The 27,308-nt window shown below is 33.8% G+C and overlaps 1 protein-coding gene across 4 annotated transcripts in view; it reads right to left on the reverse strand.

Moving 5' to 3' along the window:
• Window positions 1–4,022: 4,022 nt before the first annotated feature.
• LOC126775556 (RILP-like protein homolog) overlaps window positions 4,023–27,308 on the reverse strand; it is a 44,581-nt gene continuing 21,295 nt past the window's right edge. Inside the window, exons 4-9 of one of the 4 annotated variants that reach the window (XM_050497584.1) lie at window positions 20,616–20,690; window positions 19,736–19,834; window positions 15,059–15,240; window positions 11,875–12,003; window positions 9,472–9,564; window positions 9,094–9,240 (exon numbers count right to left, since the gene is read on the reverse strand). In XM_050497584.1, coding sequence (XP_050353541.1) covers window positions 9,486–9,564; window positions 11,875–12,003; window positions 15,059–15,240; window positions 19,736–19,834; window positions 20,616–20,690 — 564 coding nt within the window. In that variant the 3' untranslated portion in view covers window positions 9,094–9,240; window positions 9,472–9,485. Of the gene's footprint in view, window positions 5,632–8,977; window positions 9,241–9,471; window positions 9,565–11,874; window positions 12,004–15,058; window positions 15,241–19,735; window positions 19,835–20,615; window positions 20,691–27,308 lie in introns of those variants that run through there. The other 3 variants (XM_050497585.1, XM_050497583.1, XM_050497582.1) reach the window with 3 other exon arrangements.

Raw genomic sequence — 27,308 nt, forward strand, 5'->3', positions numbered from 1 at the left:
AATGAAAGCAATTAAAGTCGTAGGCCGTGTATAGTGTTAGACGTTGACGAGATACGATCAATTCATTCATTGTAAGCGTGATGAAATACCTGTCAATCGAGTGTTTTATGTTTCCTCCGGTATTTTAACGACCGATAATTGTAAATAACTATGATTTAGGAAATACTGTGACATATTACTATCTTAAATGTCATTCGAAATGGTAAATATGAAATAAAGTAATATAATATAAACAATGGAATGACAGGGGTGTATAGGAATTAGGAATATATACATTTGGTGCTTATCAGATGATTCACAGCTAATCCAAGTTTTTTTTCTGCTACGATATACTTTTTATGAGGATATTATGTGTCTATCTTTGTCTTATGTGAGCAGGGGAACAATTTTACTAATTTATAATGGGTACGATAAGTTGCCAATTCTATTAAGATCGAACTTCGAACGAACCGTAACTGTATCGTTGTGTTAGTTGAAAAGAAATGGTTAGGTTAATCAGCAACGATTATTCGATTCGATTGCGATAAAGTTAAAAATTTGTTAGTAGAATTGTTCGCCAGGTCGTGAAAATGACCGCTTAGGGTCTGAGCCATCAGTCCTTAGAATTGTGATTATACAATAGCACTAATCCTTCAATATGTACAAATAAAACCAGCTACTGTAAAAATAATGATCAGGGAATGGTGGCAAGAACAATAGCAGCATTTCCTTTGAATCGCAAATCCGATTCTCTGAGCGAAAAATTAACCAGCCTGTTACCAGTAGAAGCCATAAGACGAGGTATTATATTTTTAATGAGCATCTTTGCTCTATTACTCCAAGGTCCAAGCGTTTTTAACTGCAAACGGAGACAATTTTCTCTTCAGATTTTTCCGTGGCGGCTATATATAGGTACATAAATTTTAACATTATAAATTGAACGTTTTGTTTTTATTGTATAAGTTAAATATGTTTTCCTTTACCACCTAGTACTTACGATTATTTAAAATATCACATAAAATGGTACTAATCTCGGTTTGATGACACGATATTTGAGTATCTTTGTTTAAAAAAAGAACTACTTGATTAAAAAAAAATCTAGTAAAATTATAAAAATATCTCATTACCATAAACGTCAATGAATGATGTGTCCAATTTCTGGCTGTCCATTAGTGACATATTGAATAACTGAATAATATTGAGCTTAACTGTTTATCATTCGTAGACAAACTAATTCTTGTCCAGTGGTCTTCAAACCGAACCATTATAGAGGAATATTCTACACTAATATTATAAATGCGAAAATAACTCTGTGTTTCTGTTATGCTTTCACGGCTAAACTGATGAACCGATTTTGATCAAATTTGGTATGACGCAAGCTTGAATTCCAAGGAACTTAAAAACACACAATCATACATTTTCTAAAAACTTTTCATAGATAAAAAAAAAACAAAAGGTCGCTCTTGTTCGATATTGCAACCGTTTCAGATATATTTATAGTCAGAATCAGTCAGATAGACTTTGAGCACCGCTGATCGATACAAGTGTTTCTGAGTAACGGATAGCTCAACCGGGGGCATCAAAAATATTCGACCTGTCAACCATCGCATTTTTTTGTCGATCCAAAGAAAGTTGGTATATGTAGGTCGCAAGTCACAACCTGTCGTGAGCTCACCCAAACCGGTCGAGTAGATGGCGGTGATGAACGATAAGTAATTCTTCGATTGATTTTATTCGACAAGGAAAACAGCATTAAGAAGATTGCTTTAAGAAACAATCTAACATTCACTTTTATTTAATTTAATATTATTTTAAGGACTTGATAATTCCCGGAATTTTGGTTAAACATTATTTTCATTATAATTTTAATAAAACACAGAGTCAACTAATTCCAAATGAGTTAAATAAATAATTAAATTGCTTTAAAAATTTAATATATTTTATTGTTAATACTCACCAAATACTCACTGGTGGTAGGGCTTTGTGCAAGCTCGTCTGGGTAGGTAGGAAGTCATCATATATTCTACCGCAAAACAGCAGTACTTGGTATTGTTGTGTTCCGGCTTGAAGGTGAGCGAGCAAGTGTAATTACAGGCACAAGGGACATAACATCTTAGTTCCCAAGGTTGGTGGCGCATTGGCGATGTAAGCGATGGTTAACATTTCTTACAATGCCAATGTCTATGGGCGTTAATGACCATTTACCATCAGGTGACCCATATGCTCGTCCGAGAAGAGGTAGCTCTTTTATATAAAAAAAACAATGTTTAAGAATTATATTCTCTAAAAATAGCATTAAATTAACTCACATTAAAATGAAATATCTATAATTTATGCTTTTGTATAAAATTAATCATGAAATGAGGTGAAATATAAGTTGCCAGGGTAAAAATGTCAACGCTTTATATTCGATAAATTCGTCAAATTACTACATCGTGTTCTTAAAAAATATATCATATAGGCTAATGTCACAATCAAAATGCCAGACGCTTCCATTTTAATTTATTGCGATTCTAATTTAGTTTTGAATATATTTTACATAGAATTATAAAAATAATTATGTGAACAGGAAACTTGGAATGTCATCCAAACGTGCTCAACAGAATGTTTATTATCATACCGCACAGACTGTTTTTGATGATAAAACTCAACGAATACAAAATGTTTATGAAGCTTTATGAATGTTTTTAAATTGACATTTGATAAAAAGAAAATGTCAATTCACAAACATTAGGCAAAATTATGAATCATATTTTCATCTTTATTAAACTACTGTTTCTATAAATAAATAATTTGACAATTTACAGACAATCATTAGGTATACAAATAATATAATTATTTTAAATCATTAAAAATATATATACTAAAACTATTCACCTATGCAAATTGAGAGTTTATGTAATATTTTTTTTAAACATGTTTGCTGAATAAGGTGTTTGTCATCTGAAGCAGTTCTTATAAAATGATTTTTTTTTATTAGGTGGCATATATATGTCAATCATCGCCAATGCGCAATCGCAAAACCTTGGAAGCTAAGATTTTATGTCCCTTGTGCCTGTAATTACACTCACTCTTCAAACTGGAACACAGCAATACCAAGTACTGCTGTTTTGCGGTAGAATATCTGATGAGTGGGTGGTACCTACCCAGACGTGCTTGCACAAAGCCGTCCCACCAGTAAATTATTTGTAATACGTCTTTTGGCAAACAGTAGGTAACGTTTTGCACAGTTGTGTATGGGAGGGAAAGCAATTGGGTTATTCTATCAAGAAATCTTATTTACCAATCCGAAACTTGGACTTTAAAGCACGTAATACCTTTGATCCTAAACCTGAACTTTCTCGTGTCGGATTGCCGACCCATCGGATTATGCAAAAGAAGAGCCTACGTGCCAGGCTTTATTAGCACATACTTGTATATCTTAAGAACTGTTCGAAAGTCTCCTATTAAAATCCTGTCACGAGGACATAAAAAAAAGATTAAAAAAAGCCGTTAAAAATACATCAGTTATTTGCGCGTTCTTCTGAATATTTCTTTTATAAAATACACATATACATGAGACTAACGAAATAATGTACTACTGAATGAAATAATGACTAACGTAATAACGAAAAAAGACGAGATGCTCCAGTGGTAAGAGCGCGTGAATCTTAACCAATGATCGTGGGTTCAAGCCCGGGCAAGCACCACTGAATTTTCATGTGCTTAATTTGTTATTATAATTCATCTCGTGCTTGACGGTGAAGGAAAACATCATGTAAGGAAACCTGCATGTGTCTTAATTCACTGAAATTCTGCCACATGTGTATTCCACCAACCCGCATTGGAGCAGCGTGGTGGAATAAGCTCCAAAACATTCTCCTACTCCAAAAAGAGAGGAGGCCTTAGCCCAGCAGTGGGACATTCACAGGCTGTTACTGACTGATCTACTGAACGAAATAATGTACTAAATTGAAATAACCTTATGATCTTTACGCAAACAGTTAAATAAAAGAAAATATACGGGATTAACCAAAACATTAAATGGTCAAATAAAACACATGTTCAACTTATTATAAACATATTTTAATTATTTTGACACCGTCAATTCATAAATTTCCTAATTATTCACCAATAAACTGTCTTACACTTATAACATTCTACAAGATTAACATAAAACGTTTCAATTTATGACTATATAAGAGACAATTGTGTATAAATTTCTGCCATGTTCCCGAAAACCGAAAAGAAAAATTAATCGTATTCATCATGAATAGTGGAACATTAGTGGGTATATTTCAAGGTCACATTATTTTACGAAGGGAGAGCGTACTACGATTTAAAAATCGAACCATTTTATAATAAACGGATTATTATCGTTAAGCCTTCGTTTAAAAAAAGAACACCAGAACGTTCCACTATTTATCGAATAAATTAAATCTAGTACCCAGTAGTACTATGACTAGCATTTTTTTAACGCATGACACCGATGATTGTCAATAAAATATGTGAACAATAATTATATTATCAAATGCTTCATTCATAGTTAAGGTATTGCCAGATAACTAAAACAGTAAATTTAAGACGGTAAATCAATTATAGCTTGTTTCTTCGAGGCCAACACGAAGGCATATTGGATAAATGTTGCTGGCCATACACATACCTATGAAAGAAGCTTTAGGAATGATTACATTTGTCTTATACTAACGAGCAGAAAATGCGCTCCATCATAATAACTTAATTAAATAGTGTAGAATGGAAATTGCAAATACTTTTTAATGTGATAAAGACCGCTATTATACGAGGCACACAAAACTATACGCGTTTTGATGACGTCTAATCTATTCGAAATTGTAAAGGATCGAACACACCTTTGCTAGACTCTAGTTGAGCAACTGCGATACGAAATATTTTATAATGTTACAGTCACATAATTGCGACATATTTGGTGTTAGATGTTTTATGGCAAGTCTGGTAGCACAAGCACCGTGTTTGACATAAAAAAAAAATCCCTATCATTTTTATATACTGCTGGTCAGGCAGGTGTGTCCGATTCATTAATTTTTCGATTAAAAATTTTACATATCACATTAGTGCTAGGGTTCTCTACGGAAAATTTTAAGTCCAGGTAGTAATTAGTATTCTTATTTTATCTACGTTAACGATTATTTAACATTCAATTTCAACACTTCGATCAAATAAATCCTGAGAGTTGAGGATTATTTCTGTCACGTTTTATAAAATAGTTTGAATCAATACAGTTATGTTATTTAATTAATCAGCATTTAGAAATAATTAAAATATGAACTTAGATTATCGTCTTTGTCACAGAATTAAAAAATGATTTAGAAAATTATTCATTTTTATTAGGCCAAAATACCGGATAGTTTGTCACAAAAATCAATATAATTACTCCTAGAAGTATAGAAAAACTGTTTAGCAGAGATTTAAAAAAAAACTGGCACAAAACTAAAAAAAAATTATATAGTAAAGAATAAAAAAAAAGCACGATGAAAAAAGAATGTTGCCAGAACCAAATGTAAAAACAGCACGTTTAATTTAAATTGGCAAGTTAGCAACATTATTTTATTGTATTATAGTATTACTTAATCGTTGTTTTTTCTCATTCTTAGAATTCTTAAATACGAACATTTGAACACCAATGTAAGCCATCTGCAAAGATTTTACAAAGTAAATAAATGTACCGTTAAATATCAATTTTGTTAAATTGTTTAAATAAAATTTGCTACGTTAAGTACGTACTTTACAAACACATTTTTTTTTTCCTTTTTTTTTACTGGCAATTGCTTCTTTGTCTTTAATTTAAATAAAAGAAAGTCAACTATTTTTAAATTCGCATGCGTTTTGTACCTTGCAAATTATGTTGGACCGAATATAAAAAGAAATATATTCTTTTGGAATAATAACTATCACATCTGTCAATTTAAAAGAAAATTTAAAAGAAAATTTAAAAGAAAAAGTATAAAAAATAAGTTTTTTTTTGGTCCAACAAGATTGAGCTTGGTGTAATCAAGTGTTCTAAAATCATATGTCAATATTAAAATTCAGTAGTAACATGCCAATAATTATAAATTTAAAAAAAAAACATGCTACTTGCCCTTGACCAATATTACATAGAACCGTAAAGGAACTTGTAACTAACAACGGACTAATATTAATAAAAAATATTACAATTAATATTAAACACGCGATTAATTGAATTATACCATTAACATGCATTCAATTTCATCGGATAACATTAAAGATGTACTTAAATGTAGTAGTTATAGTGACATGTGTTTACAAAAGGCCCCCCCACCCTAAAGAGGCCTCGACGGGGGGATGTTAAGTCGTAAATATTATCGAAAATAAATTTAAATAAAAACATCTCAAATAACAATTTAATAGACATTTTAATTAACATCCCGATGTATCAGGGGCCTCCTTGCAAGTGTTTACCCCTAATACATTCTGCGCATTGTTTACGAATAATCAATTTTAACTCAATTGCTTTAAAATAATTTGGTTATTCACTGGATGATATATCTAGTGCTAAAATTATAATCCTTAACAATTAACTTAAAAAGGCATCCGTATTTTTAAACAAACACTGACTAACTTCATACAATATAATAAGTGATAATGGGTACATTTTCAATATTGCGATATACGCAAAATTATCCACTATACTGCATACATTGATATTTTTCAATAAATATTATTTATAAACCTCTATTTTATTACAATTCTTAACACACAATACATTCACGAGTTTCACACATACACAGCCCTATAATATTCTATTGGTCACTCATATAACATATCATTTGATATAGTAGAACCATTCATATATTAACAACGAAGAATAAATTAATAATTAAAAAAAAAAACTCGTCCCAGATAATGGCATTAAAGTATTAATTTGTAGTAAATCAATAAAAATTTTAGTATATAAAATGTCAAAACTGTAAAATATAAAAAGCGCAATCTAAAATGACCAGTCAGAATCTAGTCGCGAATAGCAATAATATTTAGGAATAGAAAGGGTTAATGGTCGATTATTATCTTTATATTTATTTAACCAACGTCCTAGAAGAGGCTAACTTCAGACCGGTCTTTTTAGGTTGCGTGTAAGCGAATGAAACGCTCCGACATACTGACTGGCGGCAACGTTTTACAACTTAAAAATGAAGCTTCGACCGATCAATTATTAAAAGATTAATTCGAAATTCTTATTCGTTAATAGCAAATAATATATTTAACTAAACATGATTAAAGTCACCGGCAAAATTAAGGTAAGAAAACGGTAATATTAGTAATTTAATTAAATATTTAAACTACATATCTGATCAAAATGTATTGATGACGTTTAACGGTGACAGCGGTCTTGATTTTTTAATAATGTCAAATGACACAGATTATATCGCACCGTATCTGTCTATTGGCCATTTTATAAAGTAAACAATTTGGAAACCAGTCAGTTTAAAGATTTCATATGATTTTTAACACATGAGGATTTTATTTTTAATAACGTTATCTATAACGAAGTTGATATATCGAAATTATAACTTATTTATTATATTTGTATTGTGAAATTCATAAGTTCGACCGAAACAGTTTTATATTAATACTTGTTATTACTATTATAGAGAAATTCATGAAAATTTTCCAAAAAATCTGCATCTACCCGCAGAATAACTATTTTTGTAGAATATCTATATATTCAATGTATTTTATCACTCAATTCGCACTTTCATTCAGAACTCGAAAACATTACCACCTAGCAACATATGTGTGTTTGTTTGTGATCGAAATGCCTCAACCAAAGACCTAGCAACAACTTCAGAACATGTATTACACAGCTGTACATTTCGTTTTCGTTTAAATAATTGTTTTCGTCCCACAGTGCCAACTTCCTACCATACTCCTTATACGATATTAATTTCATAAATATTTTATGTAAATTCCTGCTCAAAAATGATTTTCTATTTTGATCGACGTCCTCGCTACAAATACTACAATTACAATTTCTATCTACTTCTATTAAATTGGAAGAATCTGTTAGTCTATTGTTATCTTTGCTGGCAACTTTGTTATCCTCAGACCGACTTTCAACGTCATTGACGACAATTGTGGGTATATCAGTGTTTCTAAATTCATTATTAGTACGGAATGATAAATTTCTTATTGACTTAGTATTACATAAATCGTTACCGCTATCCTTTGCTCTCTTGTAAGTTTCTTTAAGATACGCAAACGGTATAGAGTCATCAATCGCTTCATCCGACCCGCGACGCGAACGACCTCTATTGTTAACAAACACGTCATCACAACTTTTCATCCGATTCAGGTTCTGTCTGATCAAAACTTCTTTCCTCAAATTCGTGATAGGATTTTCACGCCATTCATTTGACGTCACGCCGAATCGTCTCTGACGTAATTTTGTAGTCACCGTGTCATCTTCATTCAATCTCATTTCTTTTGCCTCACACGATATACTCCTATAAATTGGCACGGCGAGTTGCAATCTACTCATATCTACTTCAGTCGCTGCCCTCTCTAAATGTTCAATCGAACTTTTTGTTGAATCTCTATATTCATCAAAACTCTTGGAATAGGTCTTCTGTAACTTCCTGATTTGCGGAGTCACCTTTCCACTTTCCGTATCGATACCCTTAAAACTCTCTCTTAGCACCGAAAGCGCCAAACTGTTGCCAAACATCGAATTCGTCATATCCAAAGATACATGCCGACTTCTCGCTCGTAACGGAGAAGCTGGAATATCTTCAAAGCTCCTGTACTGCTCGAGACGCAAGGTCGATTCGAGTTCCTCGGAACCGATCGTCCAATATGACGCCGAGACGTCGCTACCGTCTGAACCAACGGAGAACGACTGCAAATAATCGAATATCTCAATGCCGCGATCGAGGGAGATCGACCGCTGCAGAGGGACGTCGTGGTTGAACCTGAAGTCCGACTCGAACTCGTCCTTCTCCTCGAACTCGCTCCCGAGCCAAGCGTCCACTTCGCGGCGGTTCAGGTCGAGCTGGAGCAGTTCCCGGCGGAGGTCAATCTCCGGCCGGACAGTTCTTATTTCGGAGAAGCGTCTGTGTAATGTCTGCGGAGCGGTGCGTGCGGGGGCGGGGTCGGGGGCGGGGTCTGAGTGTCTACGCGGGGGCGGAGGCGGGGCCGGCGGGGGCGGCGCCCTTGCCCAGCGACGACAGCGGCCGGCGCGGGAACCCGCCCACGGCGATATCAGACTCAGCAAAGAGCTTGCGAAAACTGCGGATGGACATGTTCGCTTAGTACACATAGACCAATTCGACTGTAGAACGATCGTCGATTCTATCTGTGACGGGTTAAATGAGCGGACACTACTATGCTCGGTGACGAGTGCTGTAGTAGTTATGATACGCTACGCTAATAGGTAATATTTAGTAACTTAAAAAATAATAATCCTGTATTGTTTTCGTTTGGCCCTGTAATATAATTCTTTTATTTAAATTTTAATACCTTGATTCCACGAATCAGTACCAAGGGCCGAAAGAGATCCTCGGCGGTGGTGACCGGCGACCTTCGTGGCGGGTAGTCAGCGCCAACCAGAATCTATCCATCGATATCAGGGACGGGTTCAACGAAAAATAAAATAAAAAATTACAAAACTAAAAAAAAAAAAAACATTTTTTGTCTTGAGATTTTTGTAAATAGAAATACTAAAGAAAATCATAAACGGTCTGAGCCAAAGCCAAACGGCTAAATTCTTAAGTCGGAAACTCTGTGTGAATTGCAAGGAGTTCGCAAATACAAAAAAAAAGTGTGAATTAATTAAATGTTCTGAACCTGCAAATCAGTGTTACATTTTCTCAATCAGAATGAGTAGCTTTAAGCTACAGAAAAAAAACCTCGAGAAAAATCTTTATTGCCAGTAACAAAAAAAAAAATTAAAAAAAGAATGAACACTCAACTAGCCTTGATATACATGTAGTGATAACAGCTGATTTTTATGTTAGCTGAGTGGTCGACACTAAACAACAACAAGGGGAGTGGTCAAGCGATAAAAGCGTTTAGTGTATTTACGTCCATGCCATTCAGTGCGCCGTGCTTAGTGTTACGATGATTCCGTAATTGAGATCTCTTTCGGCCCTGGTCGCATTTTCCGTACTTTTTTTAAACAATAACGCACCTAAAAACAATTGAAACAATTTTGATAAATAAAGCCGAAATTCCATGCGTTTCTTTTACCCATATATTTAAATATCGTGGGAAAAATGTACCAGAACCAATTAGAAGCTGCATTGATGTTCATAAAGATTAAGTATATCATATATAAATAAATAACTGCCTTACTTATAAATGTTGTTTAGTGAGCGATTTTATTTATTTAGCGATTTTTTTAATTAGCTTTGTCTTCTTCTTTCGAACGGTTAATTATTAATAACAGAAAGGGAGATGCGATGTTTATCAGAACTCATTAAGCAACGTTTATAAGGCGTAACGTGTTTAAATATTGATAACAATTATAAATAGCACTCGCGTGCGTGACATAAGCAAATGTGGCGCTGCAATAGTATGCGATACCAAGGCACAGATAATACAAATTTTTAGTTAAATGTATATGTGAAAGAAAAAAAGAATTTAAAACGGTAACTTCATACGACGCGATTAGAAATTTGAGGTTGAAGTTGAGTACAACGTTTCTGTATGTGACGTTTGAATGATTGTTTTTCACTAACGTCACGTATGACGTCACGTGTAACGTGAATTGCAGTAATTTTTTTACAGAGGTATTTTTCATAGGACGTTTACTAGTCATGGAAATTCAATTAAGGAGTCTATGATGAACTGTTGAAATACAGTTATCATTACGATTGGTATTTTTAAAATGTATATACAATAATAATACTTTACTATACAATTAATAAGCGATCTGGTGTTGTCTCACTCGCACACTATTCGCATCTTTGTTGCACTTTGTACGGTTAGAAAATAAGTTAGCAAACTCAACTGTATATAATAATACGTTACGTCATATATTCGGATTGTTTATTGTATAGAGTTTTTATTATTTGTTCAAATCATTAATTTCTTGTTAACTGAGAGCAACATTTGAAATCACTTTTCAAAACAACGAATAAGTTAAAATGACGTAAAAGAAATGACCTACATCGTTATCAAATTATTTTAAAAAGATAATATTTCGGATCTATTCGAATACGATAGTTACCATTACAAAAACACAATAACATATTTATTTTCTATTAAATACATTTTTATGCTGACCATACTGACATAAAACCCGCTATTAATAAATCTATTCTTTAATACGCGCTACACAAATCATTATATGGTTTTGTGACCAGACAATTTTATAAATAGAAGAAAATCAGCATCATATTAGATGTGATTGGCGAATCGAAATTAGCCATATATATAGCTTATGAACGAAATTGATAGGAATAATTACGTTTTTGATGAGCATTTAATTTGATTGTTTGTATTCCCTAAACTCAATTGATGTAATTAAACAATTTTAATGTAACAGCCATGCATAAGCGTCCTTGTTGTTATAATGCCTCCTATACAAAAATACATATACATATATATGAGCACCCAATATAAATATAATTATACCAATACATTAAATAATATCAAGCATGCAAAAAATATCCCTTAACATGATAATTATAAACCACGTGCATTAATATATTTATTTAATGAAGTATAAAAAAAAAAACTTCTTATTTAATATAATATGATAATGATTCATTTGATGGGTAAATATTTACAATAAACTCGTACAAATAAACAAATGTCGAAACCAATGAAATACAAACTTTCTAGATTGAAATATTCTGATACGAAAAAACATTTGTTTATCCGGCCGTGTACTGAACGTATCCGCCCCGCGATACTCACAACTTCCGGATGCCGCTGTTCCGCTTCCAGGGCGCGTCGTCGGGCTCGGCGGGCAGCGGGCCCTGCACGGGCGCCTCGTCGTCGTCCGCGCCCGCGCCCAGCGACGGCGGCGACGGGGACGCGTCCGAGCTGCGGGCGAGCCAGCCGTTTGCTCTCATATAACCGAATCCGAGTGTGAAATTGAATAATAACTTTACTGGTAGGGCTTTGTGTAAGCTCGTCTGGGTAGCTACTACCCACTCATCAGATATTCCGTCGCAAAACTGAATTCTCGGTATTGTTGTGTTCCGGTTTGAGGGGTGAGTGAGCCAGTGTAATTTCAGGCACAAGGGACGTAACATCTTAGTTCCCAAGGTTGGTGGCGCATTGTCGATGTAAGCGATGCTTAACATTTCTTACAAAGCCAATGTCTATGGGCGCCCACGTCCACTCGTCCGCCCACCATTACTATTAAAAAAAAACTATGACCTTGAGTTGACGTCATACATGGTCGGGATTTAAATAATCTATGGTATTTATTATGGTTTGAAAAAATAGCGTTTTAAACGTTGATCGAGTTGTTAATGCAAGATAGGGAATAATTTCAAATATATCAAATCAAATAATTAATAACCGTAACAGCCTGTGAATGTCCCACTGCTGGGCTAAAGGCCTCCTCTCCTCTTTTTGAGGAGAAAATTTGGAGCTTATTCCACCACGCTGCTCCAATGCGGGTTGGTAGAATTCACATGTGGCAGAACTTCAGTGAAATTAGACACATGCAGGTTTCCTCACGATGTTTTTCTTCACCGTAAAGCACGAGATGAATTATAATCACAAATTAAGCACATGAAAATTCAGTGGTGCTTATCGGGTTTGAACCCACGATCATCGGTTAAGATTCACGCGTTCTTACCACAGGGCCATCTCGGCTTTTTTTGGGGGTCCTGGTCTCCTCGGTAAGTCGTATATACGTGTCAAAACGTATATACGACATGAGATGATTTCACTTTGACCAATTCAATAATTAATAAACACATTACAAATTAAAAATCGAATATTATTGGGAAATGTGTTTTTTGAAATAAAATAAATCCTATAAAATTGAATTCACTACTGAACTAAAAGCTTGGGATATCTGAACTTTTAAACGTACCTACATAATTTTGTTTTTTTTTTTGTAGTGTTAATTACTTCTTTTCCATACAAGTTATATTAAAATAAGTTAAATAATAATATTAATACGTTTTTTTTATATATAGAATAGGAAGGTGGACGAGCACATGGGCCACCTGATGGTAAGTGGTTACCAAACGCCCTTAGACATTGGCATTGTAAGAAATGTCAACCATCGCTTATAGCCAATGCGCCACCAACCTTGGGAACTAAGATTTTATGTCCCTTGTGCCTGTAATTACACTGGCTCACTCACCCTTCAAAACCGGAACCAACCAACGTAATCAAGTAAGAGCAGATAATAGATTTTCAGATGACATTTACAACCTTGGCCAAAAGTATTAGGCACCCCAATTTTTGCCTTAAAATAATGAATAAAAACAATCTCTTAGTTCTAAACATATTTATTACTGTTTAATTATTACAAAAGGAATATAAAAAACTTAAAACCTAGTTGGTCCACCCTTGGATTTGATTACAGCACTGATTCTGTCGGGCATACTGCGTACAAGATCAGTACATTCCTGCCTTGTGATGGCATGCCATTCCTGCACTAACGCATTTTCTAAAGCCGTTTTTGATGTGATGTTGTGCTCTTTGATCTTCCGCTTTAAAATGCCCCAAAGATGCTCAATTGGATTGAGATCTGGGGACTGGGCAGGCCAATCAAGTAGGTAGATGTTATTTTCGGCAAACCAACGCATCGTAGTCGCCGACTTATGACAAGGTGCGTTGTCTTGCTGGAATACGACTCTGTCTAAGTTGGTGTCACCGTAAATACTCGTTAGCGAAGGCTTAAGTGCAGTTTCTAGTACTTCTATGTACTTTTCGCTGTTCATGCGACCTTCGCAAACAAACATTTCTCCAACACCATCAGCTGCCATGCAGCCCCAGATCATTATGCTGCCTCCTCCGTGCTTTACAGTGGGTACGACGCAGTCTGGATGGTATTCTTCCCCGACACGTCGCCTCACGAAGGTGACACCTGGTGTTCCAAATACCTGTAGGCGAAAGAAAAAAATTATTTTTTAAAATGATCTTAACTTTTACGATTGAAGTGAAAAAAATAAGTGATCATTCTTATTTATAACAAAAGCAGTAAAATAGGCTTACCTCAAAGTTTGATTCGTCAGACCATACTACATTGGACCAATCTTCCTCTGTAAAATGTTTGTGTCGTAGAGCCCACTCGTAACGTTTTCTTTTGTTGGCTACTGAAAGCCAGGGCTTCTTCCTGGCTTTGCATCCTTTTAGGCCCGCTTCTCCAAGTCTTCTTCTGGCTGTCCGAGCACTTATTGGCTTTCCGGCCTCTTCGGACAAGGCAGCAACAAGCTCCGAGGAAGTTTTCTTCCGATTTTTTATTGACTCGCGTACTAATTTTCTATCTTCGCGCTTCGTAGTTATTCGTTTTCTGCCTGTTCTGGGTTTATTAGAGTGAGAACCAGTCTGGGCAAATCGTTTTATTGCAGATTGCACCGCGCAACGCGAACATTTCACCAATTTGGCGATTTCCTTTTGCGACTTCCCGTTTTCATGGAGCAGTTGTATTTTTATACGATTTTCTAAAGAAATTTCACTTCTTTTCGGCATTTTTGAGTAAATTAGGAGTCAACGTAATCGCGTAAATGGAAATTGCAGCTTGTTCACTTGTAAGAGTTCCGAACACAAGTGACTAAACTTTCACTGAGATGATCGCAAAAATATCAAATCCCTTGTTCTCGGTCGCCACGTGTTTTATGACCTTTACAAATAGCCGCTTGCTGTTCTAAGAAATTATTTACCACCCCGGCGCGTCATCTAAGATAAGCACTTATTCCTTGTTCGATTAGTAAACAAGCTTTGAGCATTTTTTTGGGGTGCCTAATACTTTTGGCCAAGGCTGTATATATGTTTATAGATTTGTACCAGTACAGGACATTCACGTAAGTGGAACAATCCAGAGTGATAGTTTTGACAGTGAATCAGTATTGTAGCTGAGTGAAGAGATACGCATACAAAGACACACACACATTATCATATGTCGTCTCACCTGTCGGCTTGCGGCTCGGCCTGTAACGCTTGCAACTGTTCCTCAGCGCGGTTCAACTTGAGTTTGAGTTCGTTCCTTTCGTGTAATATTGCGCGTAGCTCGCGCACGCTAAACGTCGGCTTCGATGACTGGTCTTCGTCATCCCCACCATCAGGTAACGCCACCCCACACGATGTGCACTTCTGGTTCAAATTTACAATATTAATAATATTCTTCTCACTAGAATGATCTGGAATTGTATTAAAATATATTTATTGCTTAATTATCTTAATTGATAACGCATTTTCAATATAAAACAAAATATTATTATACTACTAGTGGTTAGAACGCGTGAATCTTAACCGATGATCACGGGTTCAAACCCGGGCAAGCACCAATGAATTTTCTGGTGAAGGAAAACATCGTTAGGAAACCTGCATGTGTCTAATTTGATTGAAATTCCGCCACATGTGTATTCTACCAACCCGCATTGGAGCAGCGCGGTGGAATAAGCTCAAACCTTCTCCACAAAAGGGAGAGCAGGCCTTCGCCCAGCAGTGGGACATTAACAGGCTGTTACTTTACTGTATATATTATAGCTTTTAAAATTAACTTGAACTATAAATGCGTATAATACGTCCTTCCTTTTTTAGGCGTTAAGACGCATATTATTTGCATAAATATGTTTAAACAATGTGTATATGTGTGTGTATGTGTGTACGTGTGATAATAGATGTGATCCGTATTTCCAAAATAAATATTAAATGATGTTTTTACAAATATCTCTTGCTATAGAATACATTGTAAAATAAATTGCAAGCTGTTTAGTTCCAAATAAGATCAAAATTATACAAAAAAGCAAATACTAACGTCAAAGCAAATCTATCATATTAACGTTATAATGAGTACATAGTTTATAATTAGGTTCGTTCGAAGCTATCACGCGACGTGTGAAGATTTCAATTCAAGATTCAGAACCGGTCAGATCCGGACACAGCCACTGGATTGTCGCCTGGACTGTTTAATTCACCTCATGAACGCTTAAAATTGAATAAAAACATCGTGAGGAAACACACAGATACACGTGTCTGTTAATGTTAATTTAATCATATATTATGATAAAATTTTTACAACGCCAAGGTTATTTTTTACACAGTAGTATAATATTTATTTAATAAAATAAATCTAACTTTCAAAGCATTTGTAGAACTTGTTCACTAGATCCTAAGGATTTCCTATACTTTGACGGCACTATTGTAAAATAAAACAATATCTTATTGTAGTGTGTCACTGTTTTCAATACAATATTCAAAAACTTCCGTAAACTATATTAAACAGTTAGGGAATCTTGCCATCGCGATGTAGTAATTTTACAATTATTACATAGCGCCATCTAGTATTCAAAGGTGGAATTACAATGTACTCATAAAGTAATAATATTATAATAATATCCTGGGACATTTTTCACACACGGCCATCTGATATACTACATATACTACTTTTCTTATACTACTACTCTTATATACTACTTTTCTTTTGTAAATACATACTTATGTAGATAATTACACAAAGACTCAAGACAAACAGACATGTTCATGCACACAAATGTCTGTCCTGGGTGGGAATCGAACCCACAACCTTCGGCGTAAAAGGCAAGTGTCTACCAACCGCCAACCGGCTCGTCAAAGTACTTATACAGCATTATGTACGGACAACGGACGGACGGAGTCTATGACACTTATGAACAATTGTTGTGTTTATTTATAGACTCCCCCCATTAGATAACGCAAGACTGACACTAACAAGAATCACACTACGATACACTTTCTCCAAAATACAGTAACCTCCAGTTTCCGAAATGCTGGTCAATAAATTTGAGTTTAATCTGAGTTGTCATTGGTCGGTGGTAGCTGATGACGCAATTAGCGACCAATGAACGTTAAGTATTAAGTTAGATTAAAGATCACTTAGCGATAAAGATAAAGACGACTCTTATACTCTTTATTTAAACATACAATACGTAAGTTCATTGGTATGCAATAAAGTGTTATTGTATTTAAAATTGATTTCAGAATGGACGTTTACTGTAACACAAATTATTGTATTCATGTTTTTTTTAGTAAGAACGCCAGACAAATGATTTAGTAAAGGATTATTGCCGAAATTGGTGATGTTAATAACAATTTGGTTTTATATATAATGATTTTTGATTGTTTTTTTTTTAAGGACAAAGGCAAAGGGGTCATCTCATTGGATAAGTAAGTTATATTATATACTTACAAGTATACTTTTAAATAGTATAAGACGTTCTGTATGCCATTAATGTTTTCGCCAACTTTCGAAGATAAGATGTTACAGCCTTTAATAATACAAAGTATTGTCGTTGGTATATTAACCAACTTGTATAAAGCCCTATCAGCAATGAATGTTCTGTAGCTCTGTGAACTTGAGAGCTTAATATAATTTGCGGCGAACACTCAGATTTTAGACTCGAAATAACAAATAAATTTTTACTCAACTAAAGTGACATTAAAGAGCCTAACGTAAAATGTCTTAGACGTAGGATTAAAATTCTAATTAATTTAATTTGAACACACACCTAGCCTTGAGGTTTAAGCCTCTTAGACGTCGTCTCGTCTAATCCAAGCTCAGTTACAAATGGGAACCATGTAACAGCTTAGGCTTTTCATATACCCTAAATAACATTAAACTAATAAACCTCAGCTTTAAATCTAGGTAAAAATGAAAAGTATGACAGAAAATTAAAAAATAAATTCTATCACACACTTCGTGTATAGTTCAGGAATTTGCGTATGTGATTACCCAAAATAAGAAAGATAGGGCTATTATTATCATCTGTCTCATGTCTTCAAGGATGAAATATATAGTATATTCATGAATAATAAATTTTGACTCCAAGATACAGGCTTTGTTGATTTTTTTATGTATCATTTATAATTAACCTAGCACAAAGCTATGTATCTAGTTTAATATTATAATTGTGATTTTTTTTACTTAGTAATATAAAAATTGTACTTTTATTTGTAAGTTATGTTTTTCGCAATAAATTATTAATAATTATTATTAACTTGTCAACTCAATAACTTAAAGTATTTAAATGTAATATAGGAATATTTCATGACCTGAAATCAAAAAAGTCTTTGAATCTTTTATTAGTGATTTCAAAGATCTGGTTTTACTTAACATTAAAACTAACGTATTATCAAATTTGACGAGAAAAACCAAGAGTAAGTTTATTTTAATAATTATGATTGTTTTTATTTATTTTTTTATTACTCATTAATTACGGCTAAGATTTATTTAAAATCTTTAATAAAATTTTATTATGTATGTGCTTGTGTGGTATTTTTTAAACAGGAAATTTTCTTGAAAGTATATTTTTATGTAAATGATGGAATTTAATAAACATAATTATATAATGTCAAAGCTTATATTTTACCATATATTAGTACCAGCCGAGATGGCCCAGTGGTAAGAACGCGTGAATCTTAACCGATGATCGTGGGTTCAAACCCGGGCAAGCACCACTGAATTTTCATGTGCTTAATTTGTGATTATAATTCATCTCGTGCTTTACGGTGAAGGAAAACATCGTGAGGAAACCTGCATGTGTCTAATTTCACTGAAATTCTGCCACATGTGAATTCTACCAACCCGCATTGGAGCAGCGTGGTGGAATAAGCTCCAAACCTTCTCATCAAAAAGAGGAGAGGAGGCCTTTAGCCCAGCAGTGGGACATTCATAGGCTGTTACGGTTACGGTTACGGTAGTACCAGTATTACCGTATAAGTCAATTATCGTCTAGGATTGTTTTAATTTAAGATTAAAAAAAATTAAGTTGAGGTAATTTTGTTTTTAATTACGCAATGTAAAATTTGTAATCTTGCGGTTGCTTTAAATACAAAATTTTATTGGTTTATGAGTTCAATATGAGTTGAAACTTTACTATAGGTGTGTTATACATAATGTGATAGTCTTCTGATTGTTTACAACAAAAAAATCTAACATCAACATATATATACATTTTACCAAGTAAACAATGCATTACAATTAACTTTTGACTATCTAATTTATCATTGAAAATTAAAATTGTTTCATCTTGTCTAGGAAAGACTTTTTTTATTTCATTCGATGACTATATTGTACACAGTCTTATATTATCCAAGATCAACCACATCATATATGTCATCAAATATGTTCTCTGTGAGATAAATAATAAGTTAAATCTTGTCTATAAAGTGTAACGTAGAGATGAAATTACTTTGACTACATAAACAATGACATAACAAGACTGTCAACCACTCTGATGATGTTCTATCATCATATTTAACTTCACTTAATAGTATGTGTTGGTCAAACCTTATAAAAACATTTTTTAAACCAGTTCCACACAATTGTTGGAGCTGAAACTTCACACGCCCTTTGACACGCCAGTGATAATAAAATCTTATAGTTAAATATCGTTATTTGTTTAAAATTACTGACAAATTATTGTTGTTGTTATTTATTCTTATTTGATGAGGAATTTGGACATTGACATGGCAACATTCCTAATGTTTTACTGCTTTCACGATGATAAATTATCTGACTCTGTCGCACTTACCTGCTTTAAAGCCTAAATTTAAAAAAAAATACTTAGTTAAGTTTAAACTAAATATAATTTTAAAATGATTTAACCTTGTTCTGTGCATCTGATTGTTGAAGGACGGCGATATCGCGCTGCTGCGATTGGACTATTGCTGTCAGCTCAGTGCGTTCCTCACAAACAAGACGCATCTGAAAGATATCGTAATTTGTTTTATGTTTAAAAAAAATTGCTTACTATAGTTTCTGAAATGACGACTTAATACTGAACGCTAATTGGTCGCTAGCGACGTCATAGTCTTTCGTTAACCAATGTCAACTGAGATTAAAGTCAAATTAACTAATCTCACATTGACCAGCGTTCGATCAGAATGTGATGATGACGTACTCTCACTCACATAAACGGATGAAATGGCAATACAAACAACTGAATCGAGTAACAGTATAACTACATTGTGTTCGGTGGCGCATTGGCGATGTAAGGCATGGTTAATATTTCTTACATCGCCAATGTGTATGGGCGGTGGTGACTACTTAACATTAGATGGCCCATTTGCCCGTCCGCCTACCTATTATATATATAAAAAAGAGATTATATGCAGGATCAGGCTACGTGCTTTTCAAGGCACAGGAGTGAAAACACTAAATACTTTATATAATTTAATAGGATTCGATCAAACAAAAATTCATTACAAACAAAAAAGTTAACAAAGTTGTTTTCTATTAACACTAAAACGTAAGTTGAAATCTTGACAAAGACCTGATTGAATTCGAAAAATTCCATTGTGTTCTATATTGAAGATCAAGTTAAACTCTCTCTTTCTATGAAGACAGACGAGCTAAGAGCCACCTGATTGTAAGTCAGCTTCATTCATACATTGGTACTGCAGGAAGTAAAAGTCGCTCCTTACATCGTCAAAGCGAGTCACATTACTTAAAACTAATTTCATTAAAAACATCAAAGTGTAAATACCTGATTTTGTAGTTGCTTATGTTTTCTTCGAAGATCACGGCTGACCTGCGCTAGCTTCTCAACTTGATTCGTCAACTGTAATGTATCCAAAATTGCCATTTTACTTTAAATTATTTATATAGTACTAATACATATATATTATAATGTCTATGAAAAAAAAACTTATATATAAAATGTCTTATCAGAGTATGTATGATACAAGTGTTATATACATAAATAGCAATACATTTGAAAACACTAGTTTAAAATTCGGACACAATCGGGAATATATCAGATAGGAGAACAAAAAGTAGGTTAGTTCGTGGATAATGTAATTTGTTTATTGATATTGCCTTTGAAATGATTAGATATGTCAATCAAATGATAAGCGATTGTTTTAGGGATAATGATAAGAACCAAACATTTACATTTGCATCTCTTCATACGTTTTACTTATCATCATTTATTTTAGCTGCGTAATTGAAATAAAAAACAACGACTTTTATACTTCGCAGAACCCACTACATAGCCGAATAATTATGTATATGGCACCAGATAATCCATTCAGTTCGTAATATATTACAAAAACACTAATCAAACCTAAAAGTTAATAAACTATCGAATTTTTATATTTTTTTGTGTAAATTGAATTCGTTTATAATTTTTCGAAAGTTTACAATTTGTATAGATGTATTACAAACTAACGGTTTTTAAAATTATAGGGTGAAATATATATAAATAAAGGTTTCCAGAATAGAAGAAATAATGGGGAAAGAGGCACAACTTATTAACCCTTATATGTAGTAAGGGTTAAGCGATTTTTTTTGTGTTAAGCGCCCGCTCAACCCAAATTAGTTTCCCACACTGGCGTAAAACCAACTAAAAAGCAAAATCATTTCCAAGGAACTGTAGTCAAGCGACTGAGCATAAAACTCAATCAAATATACAGAATGATAGTATCAATGGGCGTGGTTGGTCAAATCCAAAACTATAGGGAATAAAGAAAAATACTCTTGGGGCCTTTATGAAAACAAAAACATAAATTCAACATCATATACAGTTCGTTTTATTTCATAATCAACGGTTTCGATTCCTGGTTAATATTTACCTATCTAACGGAATTTGTTACATAATCACGACAAAACCACTGATTTGATTGTAGCAATAGTTGATATTAAAGTTCGGTCGTAGCTGGGCGAGGTCATATGTATAAGCAAATATTATATATAATTATATAGGCAATGCGTATTTACAGGACAATATCGACACCGACATTATGATGAGCATGATTGTGCATATATAAAAGATAACTGATAGGTTGTCACGAACATTACTACAGACATTTTGGACATCTGCAAATCGATCTTGTCAATTATCAAATGGATTATCAAAATTTATTACAGATATAATGTATAAGGCTATGCCCGTCCAGCAAAATTATTCACCAGTGAAATATTTTACTGGTGGTAGAGCTTTGTGCAAGCTCGTCTGGGTAGGTACCATCCACTCATCAGATATTCTATCGCAAAACAGCAGTACTTGGTATTGTTGTGTTCCGGTTTGAAGGGTGAGTGAGCCAGTGTAATTACAGGCACAAGGGACATAACATCTTAGTTCCCAAGGTTGGTGGCGCATTGGTGATGTATGCGATGGTTAACATTTCTTACAATGCCGATGTCTAAGGGCGTTGGTGACCACATACCATCAGGTGGCCCATATGCTCGTCCGCCTTCCTATTCTATAAAAATAAAATAAAAAATAAAAAGTTGACAAACGACTTATGGTGATATACTATTTGGATGCGTGTATTCTTGAAATGTTATAATTATTTTGGTCAATGTCGCATATCAGTTACTGGCATTTCACCATTTTCTAAAGTAAGTAAGACTTTCTTCTTACAGAATAGCCTTACAGATCATAATATGAAGTTTTAATAAAGAAAAGAAAAATATAATAAAATGTTTCGTGAGAAACTTTAATAAAGAAACAGAAGATTCCAAATATAATCAGGGTAGGTGTAAGCGAGAGTAATGCGAAATGAAAATTTAACATCAAATAAAAAAAAATACAAAAGATCTTGATGAGATATTTAAAGCGCAACTATTTAAGATTAAAAAAAATATAGCTAATGGTAAGTATTTTGAATCCCCATTTTAAAATTTCATATTCGAAGTAATAATTGTAAATATGCCGTAAGTAAGCCAGCTTTAAGCCGCTGAATCGCTTTTATATCGTACTGAGATTTAGTGTACCGTACACGGTTCATATTTGTAGCACACTCGACCCGCTTACACGCCACTGCCATGGCAGTTACTATAAATTTTAGTCTATGCATGAAAATATCGAAAATGTGGAATTTATGTTATGTAAATAGAAACTTTTATAAATGTAATACATAAAACGTTATTTATTTGATTATGTTGTAGCGATTATTGAAGGAGTAAACAACTTTTTCAATACATTCCGGAAGAGTTTTCTTGTTAAGGAAATTACCGTATCAGGGTATCGAGAAGAAGTAGGAGTGAAAGAAGTAGAGTAGGAACTATAATTGAAATGGTGGAAAAGAGTAATTATTGAGTTCCTTAACGATTCTTATCGATAGAATCTACAATCCGAACCGGTGGTAGTTCTAGATTATATTTTAATACTGTAACAAGTTTTCATTAAAACTTAATTGATTATAAAAAAACTTCGATTTTTGTTTTCATTGAATCGTAGTAAACATGTTTATCTATAGAAAAATACTAATTGTTTAATTCCTATTTGAATTTTAAATTATTTAATTTGTCCGCCATATTTTGCTACCCTAAGTATATAGAGGAATGAATGTTTTCGTGTCGTGTGCTAATATACCACTCATACGGTTATAACATTGTACAGTTGTTGCTGACACTTGCGTAAACGTTTCCGGCGTTTTATCTTAACAGTAATCAGCGGAGCGTGACACATATCAATTATTATTTACAAAAACATAATGACTGTCACGAGACGCCTGGCGAATGTGGAACATCGAGATTGATGCTAATTAGATTAATTTATTATAAAAAAAAATATGAAAAAAAATTAAATAACAACACATACTTTGGTTCATAATATAAACATACTTAACGGTATATATAGTATACGCGCCACGCAGACAAGAGAATAGAGAGGGGAGGCATAAGAGAGCGTCACGCCGTTTGCCGTCACGGCATACAAGTCGGTCTTGCCCCTAATGCGAGCCAATAGATGTTTCATATCAAAAATTGCTAGGAATTAAACTAGCACATAATTTCATATACAAAATAGTCAAAGAGTCCAATTCTCATCAATTTCAGTCGAGTTCAACGATAATTGGTTGTATACGAAGGTCACAATGTTAATGCTGCCGAACAGTCGCGCTCTGGTTACGGTACATTAGACTTTTCACTTAAATACTATGAAATAAAAACAATTTACAAAGACAAGCGATTGTACTTTTCATATTATATAGTAATGGACATTTAACAATGTGGTACCAATCTTAACAATAGTCACAATGACAATGGCGTAACCATTCGTTGGCAATTATAACTTCTCCGCGTCTGGTAGAGCTAAATTTTACAGGCATACGTACATACATGTTTTTTTTTTTAATATATTATGGTTTGTATTATAGATATATATATTATCTATATATAATAGACAAAGATTTTTAGGCTGGACTGGAAAATGGGCCACCTGATGTAGTTAGGTAAGTAATCACCATCGCCCATAGACAATGACAATGTAAGGAATACTAACCATTCCTTGCATTGCCAATGCTCCACCAACCTTGAGAACAGATATGTTATGTCCCTCGTGGCTGTAGTTACACTGGATCACTCACCCTTCAAACCGGAACACAAAAATACTAAATATTGTTTGCGGAGTAGAATATCTGATGAGTGGGTGGTCCCTACCGGGCCTGGACGGGTTAGCCCAAAGCACCAAGTACATTTTAGAGTTCAGTACGCCTTTATTTGTCAACCGATTTTCTTTTAGTTTGGTAACTATTAACGGGCATTTGTGTTATCAATAAAAAAAAGAAATTAAAATATTTAAAAAAATGTTCGAACCATGATAATTCATAAATATGTATTTCTTCAAATTATATTAATGATATGGACCGCTAGGCAAACATTAGTATTTATGAAGATAAAAAACAAATTAATTATTATTTATCATATTATTATCTGATTCCAACATCATGTTGTCACTAAGTAATTATATGTGAAAATATAAACAATATACATTAACAGTCATCAATTTAGTTAATCTAGTAATTTTAAAAATAACGGCTTTACTTTAGAAACGATGCATAACGACTGTTCAGTTAAAAATTGATTTCGCTCTTTCTGTCATTATTGATTTGATATTCGAAAGAAGAAGACAGCATTGTTTAACTAATCACTCGCTGAGCAACGTTTATAAGTAAAGCCTTATATTTTTATTCGTACACTAAATTATTATAGAATCTAGTTAGATTCTATAATAAACAAACAGAGAGATTCATCGTTATTCGACAGCGTACGGGCGCGCGCCTCGATGTCTCATAAGTCGCCTCGCAGGTTCGTCGTGAGACACGGGTCGCGTCCGTCGACGTTTTACTGGTGGTAGAGCTTTGTGCTAGTTCGCCTGGGAAGATACCCACCCACTCATCAGATATTCTACCGCAAAACAGCAGTACTTGGTATTGTTGTGTTCCGGTTTGAAGGGTGAGTGAGCCAGTGTAATTACAGGCACAAGGGACATAACAGCTTAGTTCCCATGATTGGTGGCGCATTGGTGATGTAAGCGCTGGTTAATATTTCTTACACTGCCAATGTCTATGAGCGTTTGTGACCACTTACCATCAGGTGGCCCATATGCTAGTCCGCCTTCCTTTTCCATAAAAAAATATTAAGTCATGTTTTACAAAAAAAGTTTTCAGTCATTATTGAATTATCTTGCCGGTTCTTTTCGGTAGCTAAACATTACTTCAAACTATTAAAACATCGACGCCAAGTCAAAAACTCAACTTGGCCTGACTGCGATAGTTTGCTAATCAAGATAATTTATAAACCTACTAGCCTCCAAGGAGAGTAGGAAGATTATTAGAAGCTTCGTGGACCCTAATACCATCGTATAATGTTTCCACAAACTTTATATCCCTCATAGAATATTACTAAGCGGAATGATTATACTGAATACAATTTTGATTTCGTTTATACGGTAATTAGCTGCATACACAACCGACATAAAATAGTGAAAGCTTATAATTTTGACATACTTAAAATAGATATCCATTTTGAAACGTTTCACGTTATTCAAAAGCCCGGTATGGCTCGACGTATGTATTTTGAGAGATCATTTAACTGAAGATGTGTCGCGAGCTGTGAGCTTCAATAGAATCATTTGTGAATATTGTACGTGTATCTCGTTTTTAGTGACCTGACAAACAGTCTCGTCATAGATAGAAGTCATTATGCATGCACACGGCGGCTCGGCGAGCGTTCATAAATGTTTAATTTTAATACTGAATTTTCATGCGATGCAGCGAAACTTTAAAACATTTCAGAGCGGTTTTTACAATTGAATGAATAACATTGGATGCAATGCCGAATGAAATTTAAACAAATATGGTTTATGTAACAAGTCAAGTTTAAAATACCACCATAAAAAGATTTTTTAATGTTTGTTTTATTATCAGTTTTAATAAATAATTTTAAATTAAATAACAAAATATTTGTTACATATATAATGATGAATGAATCATTAATATTGTTTATATTGTCTTTGATTTGATTTTCTTTTTCTTTTAATTTATATTTGTAATATCTATCTCGAGTAAATATTAATTTTTAAAGTACAAATCAATAAAATCGATTGATTTGTTTCGGTTCAAAGGTTGTGTTAGTATGTATAACTGTGGACACAACATTTTGAAGAGAAGGCTTACAGCTTATTTCACCTAGTAAACCATCGTAGCATCTACGCAATACAATTTTCTACACTGAATAACTATATTATTAATAATATTCGTCTATGCAAACCGGTCAGTGAATTCGGAAGTGATTCAACATCCAAACCGTTCTTCAAATGAATGAACCAGTGCAAGACACAAACGACATAACATTTCAAATCTCTATGCGCCGGCGCATTAAGTAATAGTTATTACATCTTACAGTACCATTGTTTATAGGCGGATGTGGCATGTCTCAAGTCTAAATGGGTGTTTGCTAGTCGCTTAGAATATAAATTTTAGAAAAACACTGAACACATGAAAAGGCCAATAAACAACGGTTCGTCTGCTTATCATAAAAAATAAAACTAAAATTGTTCCAGATTAATCAGGGAAGAAATTTAGTCTTGCGAAACTTATTGATAAAATCGATAGATTTTCGCGTACTTAATTAAATATTGTAATGTTTTTTAATATGCGTCAAATTTTTCAGCTGTTATCGGTCATGTGTTCACGATGTAGACGTGTGTTAGCGCGTTTATACGCGTTTATACGCGTATATATGTAAGGGTAATGTATGATGAACGCTGATGTATCTTATGAGTACAGATGCTAATATGACATTTAACATTTTAGAGGTTATGTTATGTTTTTTGTAATGACTATAACTGTTTTTGGATATATATGTATTTCTTATAGTAATCCAATCGAAAATAATATTATATATTCCAATTTGTATATTGTTAACAATAATATACATCTCAATCTCGCTT

This window comes from Nymphalis io, chromosome 18, assembly GCF_905147045.1.
Source record: "Nymphalis io chromosome 18, ilAglIoxx1.1, whole genome shotgun sequence".
Taxonomy (NCBI): Eukaryota; Metazoa; Arthropoda; class Insecta; order Lepidoptera; family Nymphalidae; genus Nymphalis; species Nymphalis io.